Source organism: Pholcus phalangioides, unplaced genomic scaffold, assembly GCF_987345545.1.
Source record: "Pholcus phalangioides strain wild (caught in Gottingen) unplaced genomic scaffold, Ppha-v1.0 ptg000007l_1, whole genome shotgun sequence".
NCBI lineage: Eukaryota > Metazoa > Arthropoda > Arachnida > Araneae > Pholcidae > Pholcus > Pholcus phalangioides.
The window spans coordinates 49,302,150-49,320,826 of NW_028301600.1; the positions used below are offsets into that span (position 1 = coordinate 49,302,150).

The 18,677-nt window shown below is 38.1% G+C and overlaps 1 protein-coding gene across 1 annotated transcript in view; it reads right to left on the minus strand.

Moving 5' to 3' along the window:
- Positions 1 to 764: 764 nt before the first annotated feature.
- The window catches only part of LOC149085421 (MAM and LDL-receptor class A domain-containing protein 1-like), a 45,370-nt gene continuing 27,457 nt past the window's right edge, over positions 765 to 18,677 (minus strand). The window contains exons 12-19 of the mRNA XM_089233953.1: positions 17,096 to 17,236; positions 15,154 to 15,470; positions 14,649 to 14,733; positions 10,392 to 10,421; positions 8,265 to 8,480; positions 7,182 to 7,510; positions 2,925 to 3,000; positions 765 to 1,043 (exon numbers count right to left, since the gene is read on the minus strand). Of these exons, the coding sequence (XP_089090079.1) occupies positions 997 to 1,043; positions 2,925 to 3,000; positions 7,182 to 7,510; positions 8,265 to 8,480; positions 10,392 to 10,421; positions 14,649 to 14,733; positions 15,154 to 15,470; positions 17,096 to 17,236 (1,241 nt within the window). The 3' untranslated portion in view covers positions 765 to 996. The remainder of the gene's footprint in view (positions 1,044 to 2,924; positions 3,001 to 7,181; positions 7,511 to 8,264; positions 8,481 to 10,391; positions 10,422 to 14,648; positions 14,734 to 15,153; positions 15,471 to 17,095; positions 17,237 to 18,677) is intronic.

The window sequence follows — 18,677 nt, forward strand, 5'->3', positions numbered from 1 at the left end:
ACTCTGTCTGACAGTAGGACATGGATCGTCCTGACTATTTTGCCAGGAACACCCATATCGGTTAACTTTCTTAAAAGAATTGATCTCATGAAATATGAATTGGAATCATGCCCCCAGCAATAATGACCATGCCCCCAGACTTTTAAGTCTATCTCCGCCTATGATGAGTGCTAAATATTCCGATTCGTTTTTAAAGTTCAAGTTATCTACTTGCCTTTCCAATTATCTCAATTGTTGCGGAATTATTTCAATATAATCTATGAGCCATTATCAATTTTTTTAAAAACTTAGCCTATATTAATTGATGCAGTTGAATAGGCAATAAGGGGACAAAAACTACAATTTTCATACTCAAAAAGATATAAATGAAAAGTAGAAATCAATGTTATTGCATGGATATCCAACTTAAAAAATAGGTCCGGCTAATTACTTTATATTCAATTTTCTGGACTTCGTTTCTCTAAGAACTCAATATTTCGAAAATAGAGAATTCAATTCAATTTTTAAAATTATTGATATGTGGCGGAAATCCCCACTAAATTTCAGCATTTCTGCAGTGAAATCGGTCATTTTAACATTGATTTCTATGGGGATCATCCTGTGCCTGTCCCTCAGTGATGGTGATGATGATTATGACGTCTATGTTTTTGCATAGACGTCTATAATTCTAGCACGCAATTTATAATATTGAAGTACGTAATGTGTATTTAAGGAAATGATTCAGCGTATATGTATCATTTATTATAAAGATTCGTATACACGTAACAAAAAAATAAATAAACCATTTTTTTATCACATAAAATGTTTATGACATGTAGCTGTTCGCAACAGCTTAAAAGTGCGCAACAGTATATTTGTGTGATAAGAGAAAAGCTCTATTAAATTGAACGGAGAATTTCAATGTTAAATATGCTTTCATCATAGTGGAGCCATTTATTGCACAATAAATGATGGCGATGTTCAAATTAATTAGCTGCTTATAACTCTGCGAAGTTTTCACTCTTCTTCATCAGGCTGGGCAACAGATGCACTTTCAGGGCGAGCTGTATAAGAAAAGTAAAGCACATATTACATGTACACATTATATACAGGGGTTGGACAAAATAATGTGAACACCTGTGCAAAAAACAACACTCGAGGGAACCTGTCGTATACACCTGCCCTCTAGTGGGGAAGAGTTCCACTTAATGGGCGACAATGTGCACACATCAGTCTAGTCGTAGCAGTGATAGCGTTCGGATGCGATGGATATTGGCGCGTTAAAACTTCGTTATGGCTGACCTCACAGATTTCGAAAGAGGCATGATTGTTGGAGCCCGTCTTGCCGGGGCCACAGTAATGAAAACGGCCACCCTTGTTGGTGTCGGGAGAAGTACTGTGTCGATGGTAATGACAGCCTATAGCAAACAGGGAAAGACATCATCTACCAAGCATAACAGTGGCCGAAAGTCGAAGATGACTGATAGAGACAGAAGGGTTTTGAAGAGGATTGCGGCCAGAAAGCACAAGACAATAGCATCCCAGATAACATCTGAGATGAACACACATCTACAGGAAGGTGTATCGACAAAAACTATCCGCCGTGAACTGCATGCAGCAAACATAAACGGTAGAGCGGCTATTCCAAAACCATTGGTGACACCATGCAATGCCTTGAAACGACGAACATGGTGTCACGAACATAAGAATTTGACACAACAACAATGGGAGAATGGCATCTGGTCAGACGAATCGTCGTTCACATTATTCCAGACTAACGGACGTGTTTACGTTTGGAGAACGCCAGCACAAGCATATGACATTGATTGTCTCCTTCCTACTGTTAAGCATGGAGGGGGATCAGTGATGCTGTGGGCGCGATGTCTCACCGTGGTCTCGGCCCACTTGTTGTCCTGGATGGGCGGGTTAATGCAGCAGTTTATGTCAGTATTCTGGCCGACCGTTTTCATCCAATGGGGCAATATTTGTTCCCTGATTCTCGACCTGTGTTCCAAGAAGACAATTCGCCCGTTCACACAGCTGGAATTGTCGGCCGCTGTGGTGGTCGAGTGGTTATAGTGACGGACTCGCTATAACCCGGACGGATCCGGGTTCGAACCCCACAGTGGTGGTCGGCTGAAGTTGGTTTTATGTGGTTCCCAACTTCAAGGCGCGAATGCGAGCCGATCTCCCCGTTAAAAAGTCTCGCCACAGAGAGCAACAGGCCTACAACGTTACAAATATTCAATCATTACACTTCACTCACAATTTGAAGTATAGATGGCAGCACTGAAATATCATACACAACACTAGCTACACACTCAGACTGTTAGGTGCATTCACTTTGTTCCAGACTCTGCCACGAAGCTGGACTGGAAGAGATCTCGGCAACGGGATAAGTCCGGTGGCAGAGACCCTGGCGTTCATTCATTCAGCTGGAATTGTCAGAGACTGACTTGATGAACACCATGATGAACTGCAACACCTCGTGTGGCCCGCTCGGTCCCCTTATCTTAATATAAATGAACCTTTGTGGGGTATTTTTCAGGCCAAAATGTGCACAGTAGGTTTCCACCTCCAAAGACACGTTCTGAATTAGTTTCCTTTTGCAGGAGGAGTGGCTACATATCCCTGTGACTGTTGTGTATGACTTGTATTTGTCCATTCCACAACGGATACAAGCTGTAATTAATGCAAAAGGAGGGCCAACAGCCCATTAATAAAGATTTTGTCTCATTTCACAGGTGGTCATATTATTTTGTCCAACCCCTGTAAATGCAAATGTTGTATATTATTTATAAAATACGTTTTATGAACTATAAATTTAAATGCAGTGAAGTGCATTGAACCGAGTTGTACTTCATTACTACATTTACTTTAATCTTCGTCAAAGGCTGAGAAGCAATGCGTGATTCAGTACTTTAAAAAACGTGTAATGTTCTTACTTTGGCAGTTTCCATCGTAGAAAGTTACGTCGTCTAGAGCGAAGCCACCATCTGTTGCCTCACCTTCAAATTCAAGCTAGAAAAAAATCGGAATATTAAATTATAGAGACAAAAATTTAACACAATGACAATTTGATTTTCATTCTCTCTTGAGTAGGCATCTTCAACCCGTTGCTTGTGAGCACTTTATTAACGTTCCAAACCATCATCTTGTACGAATTGCATTCGAGAATTGAAATCATCCTGATTCCATGCATCCGTATGCCAAACTTGCCGTAATGGTGCTTTTCTTTTGATAATGGGTACAGGCAGTGCTCGCAATTAGAAAAATGTTAAAGACCTCTACTCTACAGCAGTGTTTTTTCAATGAGCACTTAGCCAAAGAACTCTTTGGTTGGACATGAAGAGAACGTTTTTTATGATATATCTCATATTAAGTCTCCCTCTCTCGCCCTCTTCATTTAAATTCTAAATTATTCTTTGTTATGAAATAAAATGCATCATTTGGACTCTCCGGAGTGATTTATGAAAAACACTGCTCTGGGTCGCATCCCCTGATCCACCCCTAAGGATATACAGGATAAATAGAGTAAACCCGACGTTGCAGTCATGCTCAGTAGCAATACTTTGGCAGGGTGAAGCAGGACTGATCCCCAAGTCGAGTGCCACCACCAGACCAGAACATGGTCCCCAGTCTGTCTCCCAAGGAGACTTGGGCTGCGCACCGTTCACATCGAGATGAACACAAATACCGGGTTTTTCAAGTCACGCACCTCGTTGAGTGGCATCTTTCTCTTCTTTGTCTCGCTGCTCGAGTATGTGAGGTATAGAACAAAACAAATTGTTTTCGTCGCTAGTCTATTATGCACTCCCGTACCTCGTGGTCGCCTGACTATGTGTTCGGCTAAAGAGTTCACTCAACGAAGTGCTAGAGTTGAACAAAAATGCTTGTTTTCACCTCCATTTGCTGATTTTCTCCTGCTACGGCCTTGCGGCTAGGGACGGCAATGGATCATACAACACGTTCACACACACCGTGTAAAAAATCTGAAAAGAAGTTTCACGGTGGGAACAAAGATGGAATTTTTTCTTAAATTCCTTTCTATGCTCGAAACTACTTGAAAAGAAGCAAAATTTTCTGAAACAATATAAATTTAATATTAATTAATTAATTTTAAATTAATATTAATTAATTTTAAATTAATATTAATTAATTTTAAATTAATATTAATTAATTTTAAATTAATATTAATTAATTTTAAATTAATATTAATTAATTTTAAATTAATATTAATTAATTTTAAATTAATATTAATTAATTTTAAATTAATATTAATTAATTTTAAATTAATATTAAATATTAATTGAAAATTAGTATTTCTAAACAATTTATTCTACAAAGAGCTGGGAAAACAAAGAAAAGAAACCTAAAAACGAATGGCAAAAATGATTTAGTAGTGTCACTCAAACACTACCAAGTTATTACTAAAGTTAAGTTTTTCACCACATTTCAACGAAAATCCCATTTGAGTGAATTATCACCCTAATTTGACCCTCCGATGCTTACCGAGGTAAACAAATAGTACGAAATAAACAAAACACCTCAAGATGCACCAGACATTTTTCTACACACTGATGTGGTTCTTTTCCCGATACGAAAAACTTCATTTTTGCTTTTTTTTCCCGGCTAATTTCACGATTTAGACCACTGTGCGCCGTCCCGACTGGAAGACCTGATAGTCATTATTAGTACTTTACCTGAGAGTTACAGTGTTACACATCACCCCGGTAACACATTAACAAATACAAACACAAAGGTCACAACAGGCAAATTGCCCAACAAGGTGACTGAAGAAAGATGCCCATAAAAAAATATGGATGTTAAATATGACCAAAATATAGCAGCCCAATATAAAGCATATATCACAAAAGAAAAACTAATAATTAATACAGGGTGGGCGAAAATGTCCGTAAAAATTTTAAAAATGAATAAAAACCGGAAAAATAACCGAAATAAGAAACGGTTTGCAGGGTTAGCATCGCTAGGTCACGGGAATTTTTTTAAGCAGGAAAAAATAACTCAAAAACAGCCAATAGGTGGCACTGGTATGCGCGACTTCGGTGAAAATATGCAAATGAGACAGTTAAATGAACTTGCGCTCCTAATCCCCAATCAGTTCACCGTTGTAAACCGTGTATGTGGACCTGCTGCACTCTGCCGTTGCTGGATTTGTGACTCGCCTGCAACGTATTATCCCCTGTGGTGGTGGTCATGTGGAACACATACTGCTGTAATAAACGATTTGGAGGCATTCTGTTCGTTATTTGAGTATCTTTTCTTTGACTTGTGTTCGTCAGCGCCACCTATCGGCTGTTTTTGAGTTATTTTTTTCCTGTCTTAAAAAAATTCCCGTGACCTAGCTATGCTAACCCTGCAAACGGTTTTTTATTTCGGTTATTTCTCCGGTTTTTATGAATTTTTAAAGTTTCTACACGGACTTTTTGCCCACCCTGTACTATAATATTTATAATACCCTAACCTTGGATGATCATCCTCGAATAAGTCGCCATCTAGTGGCATTGTCAGCTATTGTGAGCTTTGCCCTGCGTTAGGTCCGACCGTCCATGTACGGTCCTGTTCAGCGCACACCAGCTCCAAGGAAAGATTGAGACATTCGTTGCCTCTGTAGTCGAATGCGTTCACCCGAAAAGTGAAAGGACTTGGGTTCGATTCCCCGCAGGGCAGTTGAATTTTCTCTGTTTCCTGATATCTTCGCATCAGCCAGCTGTTAAAAACCTTCATATAATACTCTGCCCATAAAAAAGATAACGGTTGTCTTATCTAAGTATGGATAGCTTCTCGATTTATCCCATTATGTTTATCATACATCATTTTAAACGTGCCATTTGTATTAAGATTCACTACCCCCGAAGAGAGATACGCTATTCCATTTATTCCCAACCCTATTAGAGGAAAACTCTCTGTGACACCACAACCTGAAATTGTCCCTTACTAAACGATACTGTTGTCCCCTTGTAGAAGCAGTTGATTGACGGTGTAACAATAACTCATGATCCATCCCGTTGAAAATTTTAAATACTTCGATCATATCCCCCGACACCTGCGCTCCTCCAATGTGAACATATTCAAGAAATCAAGTAGTTATAGAACAACCAGGCCATTAACCCCTTCGCTTACAAGTGATTGGCAACAAATTCGATGATCACTATTTGACGAATTGACGATAAATATAGTAACCTTGTCCTAACCTAACCACGCGTTAGAAAAAGGGTAAGAAGGAGAAGGAAAAAGTACAAGAGGAAGGGAAAAAAGAATAAAGGCAGTGTCGGGGACGCTGTCGTGGCTATTTTCGTGAAAACGGCAATCGTGTATGTAATTAACGTAACTGAAATTAAATTCTCGCACTATAAAATGCTGTGATGGGGATCATGGGAACAAAATTTCACATAAGTGAAGGTTCGGAATCCATATCAAAATAAAGATATATCTGAAGTTGGCTTCTCGGCTACTAAGGAAAAGAGTGTCGTGACAGCATTTTTTTCCCTATACAAGTATTTTTAATTCCTTTTAATGAATCGTAGAATTCATGCCGGTATGATGATGCGTAATGAAACATTCAAGCAGTCCCGGTAGAGACCAGATGAATTTTCTTTCCGAGTTCACCTATAATAATATCCAAAAAACATTTGTTTCCTTGATATATTGATGTGGGGAAAAGCCGTCCATCTCATTCAAGCAGTCTGTCACGGCTTTGCGGTCTAACTCTGATGCATCCATGGTGGTGCTGTGAACAGAATTTACACAGCATTTCAGCCAAGGAGGATTATGGCGTACGGAAAAATTAGTCGTATCTCCACCTCTCACCATGGGGGGCAGCAATAGACGACGTTGAATTTTATGTGCTGACAAAGGATCCGCATCATCACATACAAGCACAAACTAGAGTTCTTGGTGTTGCAAAGAGAACAATTAATAGCCATGTGCATGAGATGACTGTCCTCTGATTCGATGGCATCACGAGGCTCAATACCACACTAGTTTTCGTGAATATTTCTAGTTTGACTTCCTGAATTTGTTCCTCTTGTGCTTACCGATTTCATATTCGCATCGTTGTGGGTTTGCTGCATCCCACACGAGCACAAATTTCTTGGAAGGATGACCCGCTGTCTCAATAAGCCTCAATCGTTTCTTTGTAAAATTCAGAAACTTGTTTAATTATAACAAGGAAATCTTACCAGATGATTAGTCAAAGATGCAACCGATACTTGTCCATAGGTCCAGTCAGGTCGAGATGATGTATCAAATTTTCTTGTTGCCATCCTCCATATGAGCTGTCGAGCGGGCTTCGGTTCTTCTTCTTCTTCATCTTCCGCATTAGGGTCGGGAGGAGCAGGCATAGTTTCCACTCGAAAGACATTGAGTGCTGTAGCTTCTCCTCGACCAAACGGAGCATACCAGAAACTCAAACAACGAGCATCATTTTGACTGGAAGAGAATTCCGGGCTTCGAAGAACGGGATTTTGTGCGGTCACTTGATTGAAAATATCGAAGAAGACGTAACCAGCTGAGAGAGACAAAGAGAGAAACAAAAGTTGAAATAAATGGTGTTTAATAAGAGAGAGCTTCGTTTACAATACAAACTTTAAAAAAAACAGAGGAAGTTACAGAATAATGTTAACAATATAAATGTATTGGGATTTCATGGTTACATTTTTTTACTGTATGAAGATGCTTGATGTTCGCAAATGTATATTTCTTGTGGTGTCAATGCTATTTGTCTTGATCAAATATGGTTCCCCCAGCATATTTGATCAAGACAAATACGAGACGTCTGGACGTCATTACGGGAAAATACGGAAGATCAGGGCCGTTATAAAAACGACGGAATGATCAAAAAACGTCAAAAATATGAATTTATATGATGAAGCCTACGTCAAATTTTCGGAAAAATTCGTCCAGAAATACTGATTTTTTTTTCTGAAGTAGCTCATGTAAATTATGTATTAATTCCCAGTGGAAGTCTGAGATTTTCTGGAAATCGCTATAAGAAACTGACACCTCCAAACAATCTTCAGAAATTGCATGGTAAACTTTTTTTATAGTACCCATGGAATATTCTTAATATCGGTTCCAGTGCGTAGACGAATTTGGAATGTCACTAGGTGATTTATCTTGTGTGCTCCTAAATACAATTTTCAAAAAATGAGTATTTAAGAATATGGTACTATTCGAGTATCTTATATGCTTAAATTACACTTATTTATATTTGTTCATATATCTATTAATCATATAGAGGTAGAAAGTAGAAATATTTATACTTGAAGCTCTGAATGTGTGATCTTGTAAATTCGCTGGTCGACTTATGAGTGATGCTAGACGCCAAGAAAGTCCTTCTTGATTAGTTGGTGGTTTGAAAGCTCGAATACCCGTAGGTAGTGGTAATGGTTTTCGCGGCTCTCCTAAAGGCTGTAAAGGAGGTGGCATCACTGTTTTGTTTTCCCATCCACACATATCTCTGTCAAAATTGCATTCTCCTGTATGAAGCATATTGTTTGTTACATACTTGGAAATAGAACTTTAATCGTAAGTTTTAAAAGATGGAAAGAAGTTCGAAAGAAATGTAATGTGATAAGAGCATAATGTTAATTAGAATTACAAAATGGTATCAAAATCGGTTGAAAAAGAAAAACTTGTTTTTATCTAGTATGGATAAACATTGGTCGTACACAGTGGTATAAACATTTTCGCAATTTTTAATTAATATCTAAATAAAATATTAATCCAACGAAATGAGACAAAATGTTTGACAAGAATAGCTTTCATTAACTGCTGAAAACTGCACCAGTTTGAGAAGAAAGGCATATACAGGATGTTCCGTTAATGGACCGACAAACTCAGAGGGTTGTTAGTAGGCATCAAGAGGAACAAAAATTGCAATGGACCATGGTGTCGCAAACCACGTTGAGAGGGTGAAAATAGCGAAAAACGCATGCAGGCTCTGATTCCAGAGGAGACGAAAGGTGGATGTCAGTTGATCGCTGAATGCGTTCGTGGGTTCGCTCATAATAATTTTTTTAAGCAGCGTCGTGAAACGCATGCGCTAGGGTAGGATCACGCGCTGCGGACGACGTAAATTAGCGCTGTTGCGGTAGTAAGCACGCGTAGCAATTGTCTGTTTCAATGAATATCGTGAAAGAGGAATACGCTGATATGCATCTGATTTACGGTCGAGCAAATGGTAATGGGCGTTTAGCCCAGTGGATGTACCAACAGCAATACCTCGATATTATATACCCAAGGAGATGGATTGGACGCGCGGGACCCGTTCTTTGGCCTCCACGTTCGCCGGATCTCAGTCCGTGTGACTTTCCTATGCGACGCCTGTGGACACGCCGGAGGATCTCATAGCGCGGATTGTCGTCGCTGCGGCAGACATCAAAATCATACCTGATATCTTCCAGCGCTTCCGTGAATCGTTTTTACGTCGTTTTGGACTTTGAAATGACGTCAGCGGCCGCCACTTCCAACGACTCTTGCAATAATTGATCAAATAAATCTTTTTGTAGTTATTATTGTACTTTTTTTCGTTCCAGCGTGACGTCGAAACCTACATGCGTTTTTCGCGATTTTCACCCTCTCAACGTGGTTTGCAACACCATGTTCCATTGCAATTTTTGTTCCTCTTGATGTCTACTAACAACCCCCTGAGTTTGTCGGTCCATTAACAGAACACCCTGTATATGAATAACTGCAGTAGACACGGAGATTTTTTTTTACGTTCAAAGAAGGTCCAAAATGTCAAAAGCGAACTTTTAGGGTAGGTGCCTGGTAGAAAAAGAAACCAATTTTTACATGCAAAACATGTGGCCACAAACATTACCGTAATGTAAAAAATTCGTACTGTCCAGGTTTGAAAGCTCGAATGCCCGTAGGTAGTTGTAATGGTTTTCTCGCGGCTATCCTAGAGGCAATACCTCGCACCGACGACGTATAGATTGACAAAGGCATTCAGAAATGGTACGCGACTCTCAAAATTCGGTGGCATTTTCCCAAAAAGAGTGGGTAAATGGGTTCCTAACAATGGTTTTTTTTGTATGATTGGTCATTGGAGGATGTTTATTTTACCCTCTTACGTACGAGAGAGAAACTAATGTCACCACGATCACGTAGGCGCCGGAAGCTGGGGGCTGAGGCACCCTCAATGAATTTTACGAGGGGGGCTGAGCCGCCCCCAATAGTTATTGAATATACAATTAAACGCACTACCCCCCCCCGTAAAAGAGCTTCAGTCCCGTATATACGGGACAACTGGCAACTTTCATCCCTCTCAATGTTTTTCACGTCGGTGCCGGTTACCACGATGGCCCCGGTTTGACCTACCCTTATACTTTATCAGAGATATTTTGGTCCACCCTGAATGTATAGTTGATAAAATTCTAGCTCACCAATGACTGCAGCAGCTTTTAGAGGATGGGCTGAAATAAAAAAGATAATTTTCGTCATATCTTCAAATCGTATACAACGTTGTCTCAAAAAACATGAAAATTTTTGTCCTAGATTTGAGGACAAACACACACACCCAAGGACGCCGGAACATATATGCTCATGTTGCTAAAGCAACACAATCATTATTCAAATATAGCTCATTCCCCCCTCAGTTCGGGCGATGGGAGATTTACCAAAAACGGGACATTTTTGTTGAATGTGTGACGTATGGTCTTCATACATATCCAAGTGAACATTATGCTCATTACTCGAGCAATACCAAACATTTTTGACTTCCGGCGTCCCTGCACCCCCCCCCAATTAAAAAATGTACATATTTATTATTACACTCAATCAGACAACTGTAACAACCCGTGGCAAAAAGTGTTCTATCATGTGCAAACACATTACCAATGGTATGTTTCAAACGCAAAACAAAATTTAATTTTTTCCCCAATATGTGTGTGTGTGTGAACATTTTTGGTAAAATCAATTATTCTAAATACGAAATCAATGAAAAAATAAATAAATTTATTCTAATGTGACCTTGAAAATCTGGTTTGAATGGCAACACCAGGGGAAAAAAAAGAGTTCGATCACTGTTTTAAAAAATATGTTCTCTCGAAATATGTAGATGAAATAACGTTTGGGCAGGAGTAGGGTAACCAGACAATGCATAAAAAATGAATGGAAAAGGGTTTTCATCATTTTACAATTTTCCTGAGGCACTAAGAGATAGCTCCCAGAACCAGGCCCGTCATTTGGGGGGTCGGGGGGGGCAGCCGTTGCCCCCCCCCCTGGCTTTTGGGAACACACAAAAAATGGTATATATATATATATATATACACAAATATATGTATACAAATATATATATACACAAACATTGACTATACGTTCTTTGCCCCCCCACGGAAAACGTTGAAATGACGGCCCTGCCCAGAACATATCTTTATGATGAACTGACTGGAAAACTCTATCTGGAAAAACTGATAATTTCCATGTTGGAAGCAGGAGTTCCTTAAAAGGATTGGATTTGGATTGGATTTGTTTTATTGGTGCACAGACCAATTAGATCAAGTTGAGTGAAACGTAAAATAATGACGTATCCTAAAGAGAAAGTTTCAGGACTGTTTGTGTTCAAAGTATGGTGAGCTTTCTTTGAAAAAAATATCAGAGGACTGTGTGTGTGGCTATGTTTTTGCTGCGATAGCAAGAGGTTTTGTCGTCTTGTAATCGGTGCCATCTTAACGCATAGACCCATCCGGGCAAGACCCGGGGGGCCTCGAGTGCAGAGGGGCCTAATAAAAACTAGATCTACCTGCAATTTTTGACAGCAAGCGTGTAAATTGGTGGCGGGTATTTCAGAGATATCACTCGGCCCTAGGGGAAGGGGGGTGCTATGACGATCCTAAGACAGCTCTGCCAGTAATGTAAAGTTAGATGAATCCCACAACCATTTTTGAACTAAGAATCACAAATCTTTATGTAATGCCCATGTACATTTCTGAGTTTACAGTGCTCTTCACTGAGCAGTTTTCCTAATCTATGTTATCATGCATGTCCAAACGTTGGAACGAACGACAAACCAAACATTAGTAGTTGTTTTTTCTTATCAATGCCCTTACCCAGGGCAAGCCCGTATTGACGCCCCCTTGTAATGTTGAAAGAGAGGTTGAAGGGTGAAATTTGCGCCCTCTCTAGTCCGGCATCCGGACATCAGACCCGCCTGCTCCTCCCTAATTTCGACCCTGCCCTTACAAACAAGGGGGTTTCCTGTTCTTCTCTATAAGAAATTATTGTAGTCATCTCCAGTTTTCAAGTTGTCTCTTGATAGCTAGTTGAGGCATCTTCTTCATGCCATCCATTTTCCAGCAGACGTGATCTTTTACACCACCGTAACCAAGACCTCTTCTGCTGCAAATTTGAATAAGGTTTGGGTATTGATTTGCAGAGCCTTTAAATCTCTTTTCTCGTAAAAGATTGCCTGAAGTATGGTTGAAGACACAAACCTTGCACTTTACCCACACTGAATTTAGTTATTTTGGGGCGGCACGACAATTCTTCTTGGAAAGTGCATTGAGTTTCCTATCGCCTGTCCTTATGATTCCAGTGACGATTGTGATTTGTGTGACGAGTCGAGGGGAATTCACAACACCCCCCCCCCCCAGCACTCTGATATTTTTTCCAAAGATAGCTCACCGTACTTTGAGCACATTTAAACAATTTTGAAACTTCCTTTTGAGGAACATTGTCTTCCAAAGTGGAAATTATCAGATTTTTAAGATCATCATAAAAAAAGATATCTTTTGAAAGCCATCTCTTAATGCTTCAGAGAAGTTACAATATGACGGGAAAAAAAACCCGTACCATTAATTTTTTATTTTTTATACGCTGATTTCTTGAAGAATTTCGATCTACTAGTAGACTTGAAAAACAAAAAGCTTGTGGGCTGTAAAACGAATTTGCATGTTTTTGGTAAAATACAAAACATTTCACAATCTGAAATTCGGTTAATTTCGAACAGTTCTAAATATGTGGACATTCTGAAAAACAAACATAACGTGTTTTCTTTACTTTCCTCTTATCGCATTTTTCGTAGGATCATTTGTTACATATCAAACATTTTAATGTTTCTCCATGACAATCGTTTGAGTAAAGTCCTGCACAAATTGAGCATTGGGCATCGTTATCTTCTTCGCCATAACTGCTGTCGTTGTTGTCAGTTGACACATATGGAGGTTCTTCATCTTCTGAAGTGATTTTTCTTTCTTCCGTTTTTCCGATTTGTGTTTCTTCGGAACTGGTTCCTTCATAGCTTTGCCTGATGTTTTTGCCAGCGTCTTGCCAGAAGTTGACGAACTTTCAAGTGATAGACGTTTTCCCTTTTTTTTTCTTTTCTAGAGACAAGTCAGGGTATCTGTTGAAAAAAAGAGGGAGGCATTTCCTATATGTACTACCTGAACTTTTTTTCCTTCAGAAAATGGGTGGCGTAAATTATTTCTATTGGCAAGTTGAAATTCCATGCTTTTTGCATCTTTTGTCCCAAGTCCATAATACGTTTTATCCATTTGTAAATAATACTCAACAAATTTATCTTCTACATAAGGAGATAAAAAAGGCCTTCGTCCTAGTGGCACATCAAGTAATTTTTGAAGTTCATCTTCAAGTTTTTTTACGTAGTCTTTTAATGTAGATCCAGGTACTTGAAAAGCTTCCGACGCCTTTCAATAGTCCCATCTCTTTATTTTTTTACCGCTATTACATCTCTTTTATTTTAATCTTGTTCCACGTCTTTTTATGTGACATCTGAAAAAAACCTACTTCGAAAGTGTTCGTAATATTGCCTAGGGCGATAATGGGAACACTCAAGTGGGCGACATTGGGAACAACCCAACTCTCAAACATGGCGCCCTCCACCATCGGAATCGAATCGCAAACTAATAAACAAACTACACCAAAATGTAGCCTGTTACGGTGACTATCACTGCCTCAAATGATATAACGCTATCACTTGAACTTTATTGATTATACTAAAAGTGATGAAACGTGTTTATTAACTCATCGTACATGATAAGAAAAAATTTCCAGAGAAAAGAAAAAACACAGGTGCGTCTAATTTCCACAAACAACAACTGAAGGGGAAAGCTTCGTAGTTCCGATAGTGACCACCAGCTACCAGCGCTAATCAAGAAGAAACCGTGGTAGGCGATATTAGGAACGTAGGCGATAATTGGGCTCCTACCCTATATCATAAGCGGAGATACAGACTCCTCATACGGGAAGAGAATGAATCCGAGGATGATGTCACTCCCCGGTATCCATACGAAGGTTTTTAACAGCTGGCTGATGCGAAGATATATTTTTGGAAAGAGAAGAAAATTCAACTGCCTCCTTGTGGGGAATCTAACCCACGTCCTTTCACTTTCTGGGTGAACGCACTAGACTACAAAGGCAATGAATATCTCAATCTTTCCTTTGAGCACGTGTGCGCTGAACGGGACCGTACATGGACGATCGTAACTAACTCGAATGTCCAGCTCTCCCTGTGTCCGCCTGTGATGCGTATCTTTTCCTCGTTATGTTTGGTATTACATAAACACGTATATTAATGTCATATTTATTTCAGCGCGAATTGGAATCTAAAAGTTATTGACTTGAAGCTCAACATGCATAATTTTAATCACTTGTAATTCATATAAATATTCATTAGTACTTACATGAGCAATCTCCGTCGAAGAAACTGATGTCATCTACAGCGATGGATCCGACTCTACCATGACCCCAAATGCCTTCTACAATTATCTAGAAATAGCAATGAGAAGATTGATCGAAATAAAATATCTGATGGATTTTTATAAAAGAATGTTTTTAAATAAAATTTCTCGATATATATATATATATATATATATTATTTTTGTATTAAAAAATATTTTCAGGAAATTTTTTTTCAAAAACAGGATATGATTCAACATTTTATTTTACATGCATTTAATTATCTTTCGCTATTTCTGCAATTATTCATGGTATGAAGGTTTATAGGAAATAAATTTTAAGCAAAATAATCTGACAGGGTTCATAAAAATAAATATTTGTTTGAACTTTTTCGATGCTAACATACGTGTGTAAAATATCGATTTCCTAGTTCCGATTCTTAGCTAAATTCATTAAAAACTGCTTATAACAGTCGTTTAAGCAGTTATTTTAATACTACATTGAAATCACCTGGTATGGATTCATTGGGGTAGACCTTTTCTCGCCCATAACAATTGGAGTTCTTGCTGACAACCATCTCTGACCTTGATGATTATACAACCTCCATAAAGTTGTTAAAGTACCATGATGATCAGCGGCAGACTTAATATGAATTCTGAGGCTGCCTAGGCTTGGTCCAGCTGGATCTATTGAGCGCTCATACATGTAATAGTAAAAAGCTAAACACCTGGTTCGTTGAGTTCCAGAAAATAAAGGGCTAATTAGCCAAGCTCGAGTTCCTCCTCTTTGTGAACTTTGGGGGTTATTCAGTAAAGTCATGTAATAGCCTAAAACATGGTTGGAAACAACTATTAATCAATGCATATTTTCAATTCAATTTTAAAAATATAATTTAAATTCAGTATCTTCAAGTGACATCTATCACTTTACTGAACTCTAAGTATTGTATGGAAAAATATTAAGTAAAATAAAATGTTGTCCATAAAATATCGAAAAATATTTTATGGACATATTTTAATACATTCTTCATCTCTCACGAGTGTTAACTCGTGGTTTTTTTTTTTACTCATATGTCGCCGGTGGGATGAATAAGCTTTTCCTTAAGTAACTGGTCTACAAAATGTGTTAACATATTATTTACATACGTATGTGGAAATCGAAACAATGAAATTCAGAAAATTATATCCATCATGGTCATTAATATAGTAGATTTATTATAAGTAGTTATAGACAGTAAGAATATAATATATAAGACTACATAGAAGAATATATACAACGGGAAATAGGAATTACAAGCTCTCTCTCTCTCTCCCTCTATATATATATCTTCATTTTTTTTAAATAAAATACACAAACGCAAAAGGCCACAACAGGCAAATCGCCCATCGAGGTTGCTGAAAAAAGATGCCCATAAAAAATATTGATGTCAAATATAACCAAAATACAATAACCCAATATAAAAGCATACATCAAAAAAGAAAAAAACTAATAATTAATACTATATTTAATAGTTATGCACTGCAAATAAAAAAAGGTTGTCTTATCTAAGTATGAATAGCTTCTCGATTTATCCCACTATGTTTATCATACATCTTTTTAAACGCGTCAATTTTAGAATTCACGACCCCCGAAGGTAAGCTATTCCATTTATTAACAACCCTATTAGAGGAAAAACTTCTTACGACACCAAAACCTAGAATTGTTCCTTATCAATCGATGCTGGTGTCCCCTTGTCGAAGCAGTTGATTGATGGTGTATTAATAACTGTTAATAACTGAGGATTCCCAAATCGGTGACCCTAGTTCCATCAGAGATAGTAATATCCTTCAATTCGTAAGTGAAACGTGGTTGTTGAAACCAAAATGAGCTACCATGCACTTAACAACACTGAAGGTCATGCTTCAATCATATTCAAGTTTGTTTGGAGCATTTCCCTATCGCTTGGATTCCCGACTACCCCCATTAGCTTCACGTCATCTGCGAATTTTTTAACAATCCCGTCGATACCCTGGTCATGTTTATCGATAAAAAGTGAAAAAAGCACAGTCCCAAGGACACTTTCTTGAGGGATTCCACTCTTAACACCTGTCCAATCAGGAAATTCCCCGTTCACCATAACCCGTTGTGACGTATCTCTCAACCACAATTTTATCCCATTTAACAAGTTGCCCCCAATCCCGATCTCGTGTAAACGCTTCAAGGGTGTACCATGTTTGACCCGGTCGAATGCCTTATGCAAATCAAGATAAACAATATCGACTTTTAAACAAAATAAACTACAATAAATATATATATTTGCATTATCTCTTTTTCGCACTATCCAAATCGGTACTTTGATTGAAACTTCAGGCATTCACCCAAGTTTAACACGTTAAATGCCAGTGACCGACGCTGCGCTTGACGTGTTAAGCAATTCATCAATTGATAAAATTAAGTGACACATCAGAGCTACCATCTCTCGTTCCTCTAGTGTGATCGGTTGATGGTGTAGTAAATCCGTAGCTGTATTGACGAGCCCAATCGAGGTCATCCAGAGCATCCACTGGTAACATATTCGTCCACCCACAAGTATCTTCTTCGAAATTGCAGTCCCCTAATAGATTAAAAATATATAAGCGTATTATATAGCAGCAAAAAATGACGTCTATAAATTTACAACGAAATTTTTTTTTTTATCTTCTTAGGGTAATCATCTTATAGGGGTTTAATTTATATCTAAACTGTAAAAAAAAAATTCCTGTTCAATATTCTGTATTCCCTAAAACATGGAATCAACGACCATAAAACTAGCCTTTTCAGATTTATAATGATGCAATCTATGATATATATCGAAGTGTTTCTGTCTTTTATTTCTTACGTATAATCTGCGGCGGTGCCACAGATGAAAATTTATTTACTTCGATAAAAAATGTCATCGTGTAGTCCAACAGTGGCGTATAATCCGCATGTAAAGCTTTTGTTCATAAATAATGAAATCTTAACCCTGAGCGGCGCAGCAGAAATCACTAAACCGTCTTCAAAACGCTATATCAACTTGGGTGACTGCACAGTTTTGAAAAAAAAAAAGTTTTCTGTCGGTGTAAAACTTACTTGGTTGATCGTTTGTGACGCTGCAGTTGTCAAGGCATTTGCTTCACATGTAAATGAGACAACACCTGAGGTTTGGGGATGTTTCCCAATAATGAATATTGCCAATAAGCTGGTTTTTCGACGATATTCAATTTCAAGAAAAATTTGAAGACCTCAAATTTTCATTTGTGCAGCCTTTCGGTAACCAGGTGATTCCTACCAGTTATTATTATTAGTAGATGTCATGAAGATTGTAAAGCAACTGGAGTTTTGGTTTTGCACCTCACCGGAAGATTTCTGAAGAAACATTTTACTTATATTATCTCAAAATTCTACAATACATTGCCACCAGAAATCACTCACAATACTAATTTATCATCCTTTAAAAAGCAATTGTCAAGCAATGCATATTCTCACTTGATGATATAGAAAATTTGTTTTTTTTTCTGTTGCTCATGTAATAACATAACAGTGTAGAATTTATTTACATGCTGCATCTAGTTGTTTTTGCTTTTCATTCCAACATCCAAAAAAAAAAAATTTTTTTTTTTTGACGCAGCATGTAAAACTGTTTATAAATTGCACTCCTCTGATGCCATGAATTTATTTTTATGTATGTATCCAGTACTATATATCCAGTTTTATCCGTTCAACACTTTGTTTTCCCATACTGATTTTTACTAGAATTTGCCATAAGGGGTAATTTTTTTACTTGACTCCTTAGTAAATATTTTTTTCTATATTTTTCTCAAATTTTTTGGTACTTATACAGGGTGATTCAGAAAAGATGGGAAAAACTTTAAGAGGTGATAGTATACACCAATACAAATAATTGTCATCAAAGAATGCATGGTCTAACACGAAACACAGACTCGCTAACGCGTTTCGAAACGGCCGCTCCGCAAACGTTAAAACGGCATTCCTATTGAAATTTATCGGGAGAAAAAGAACACCATGAATGCAAA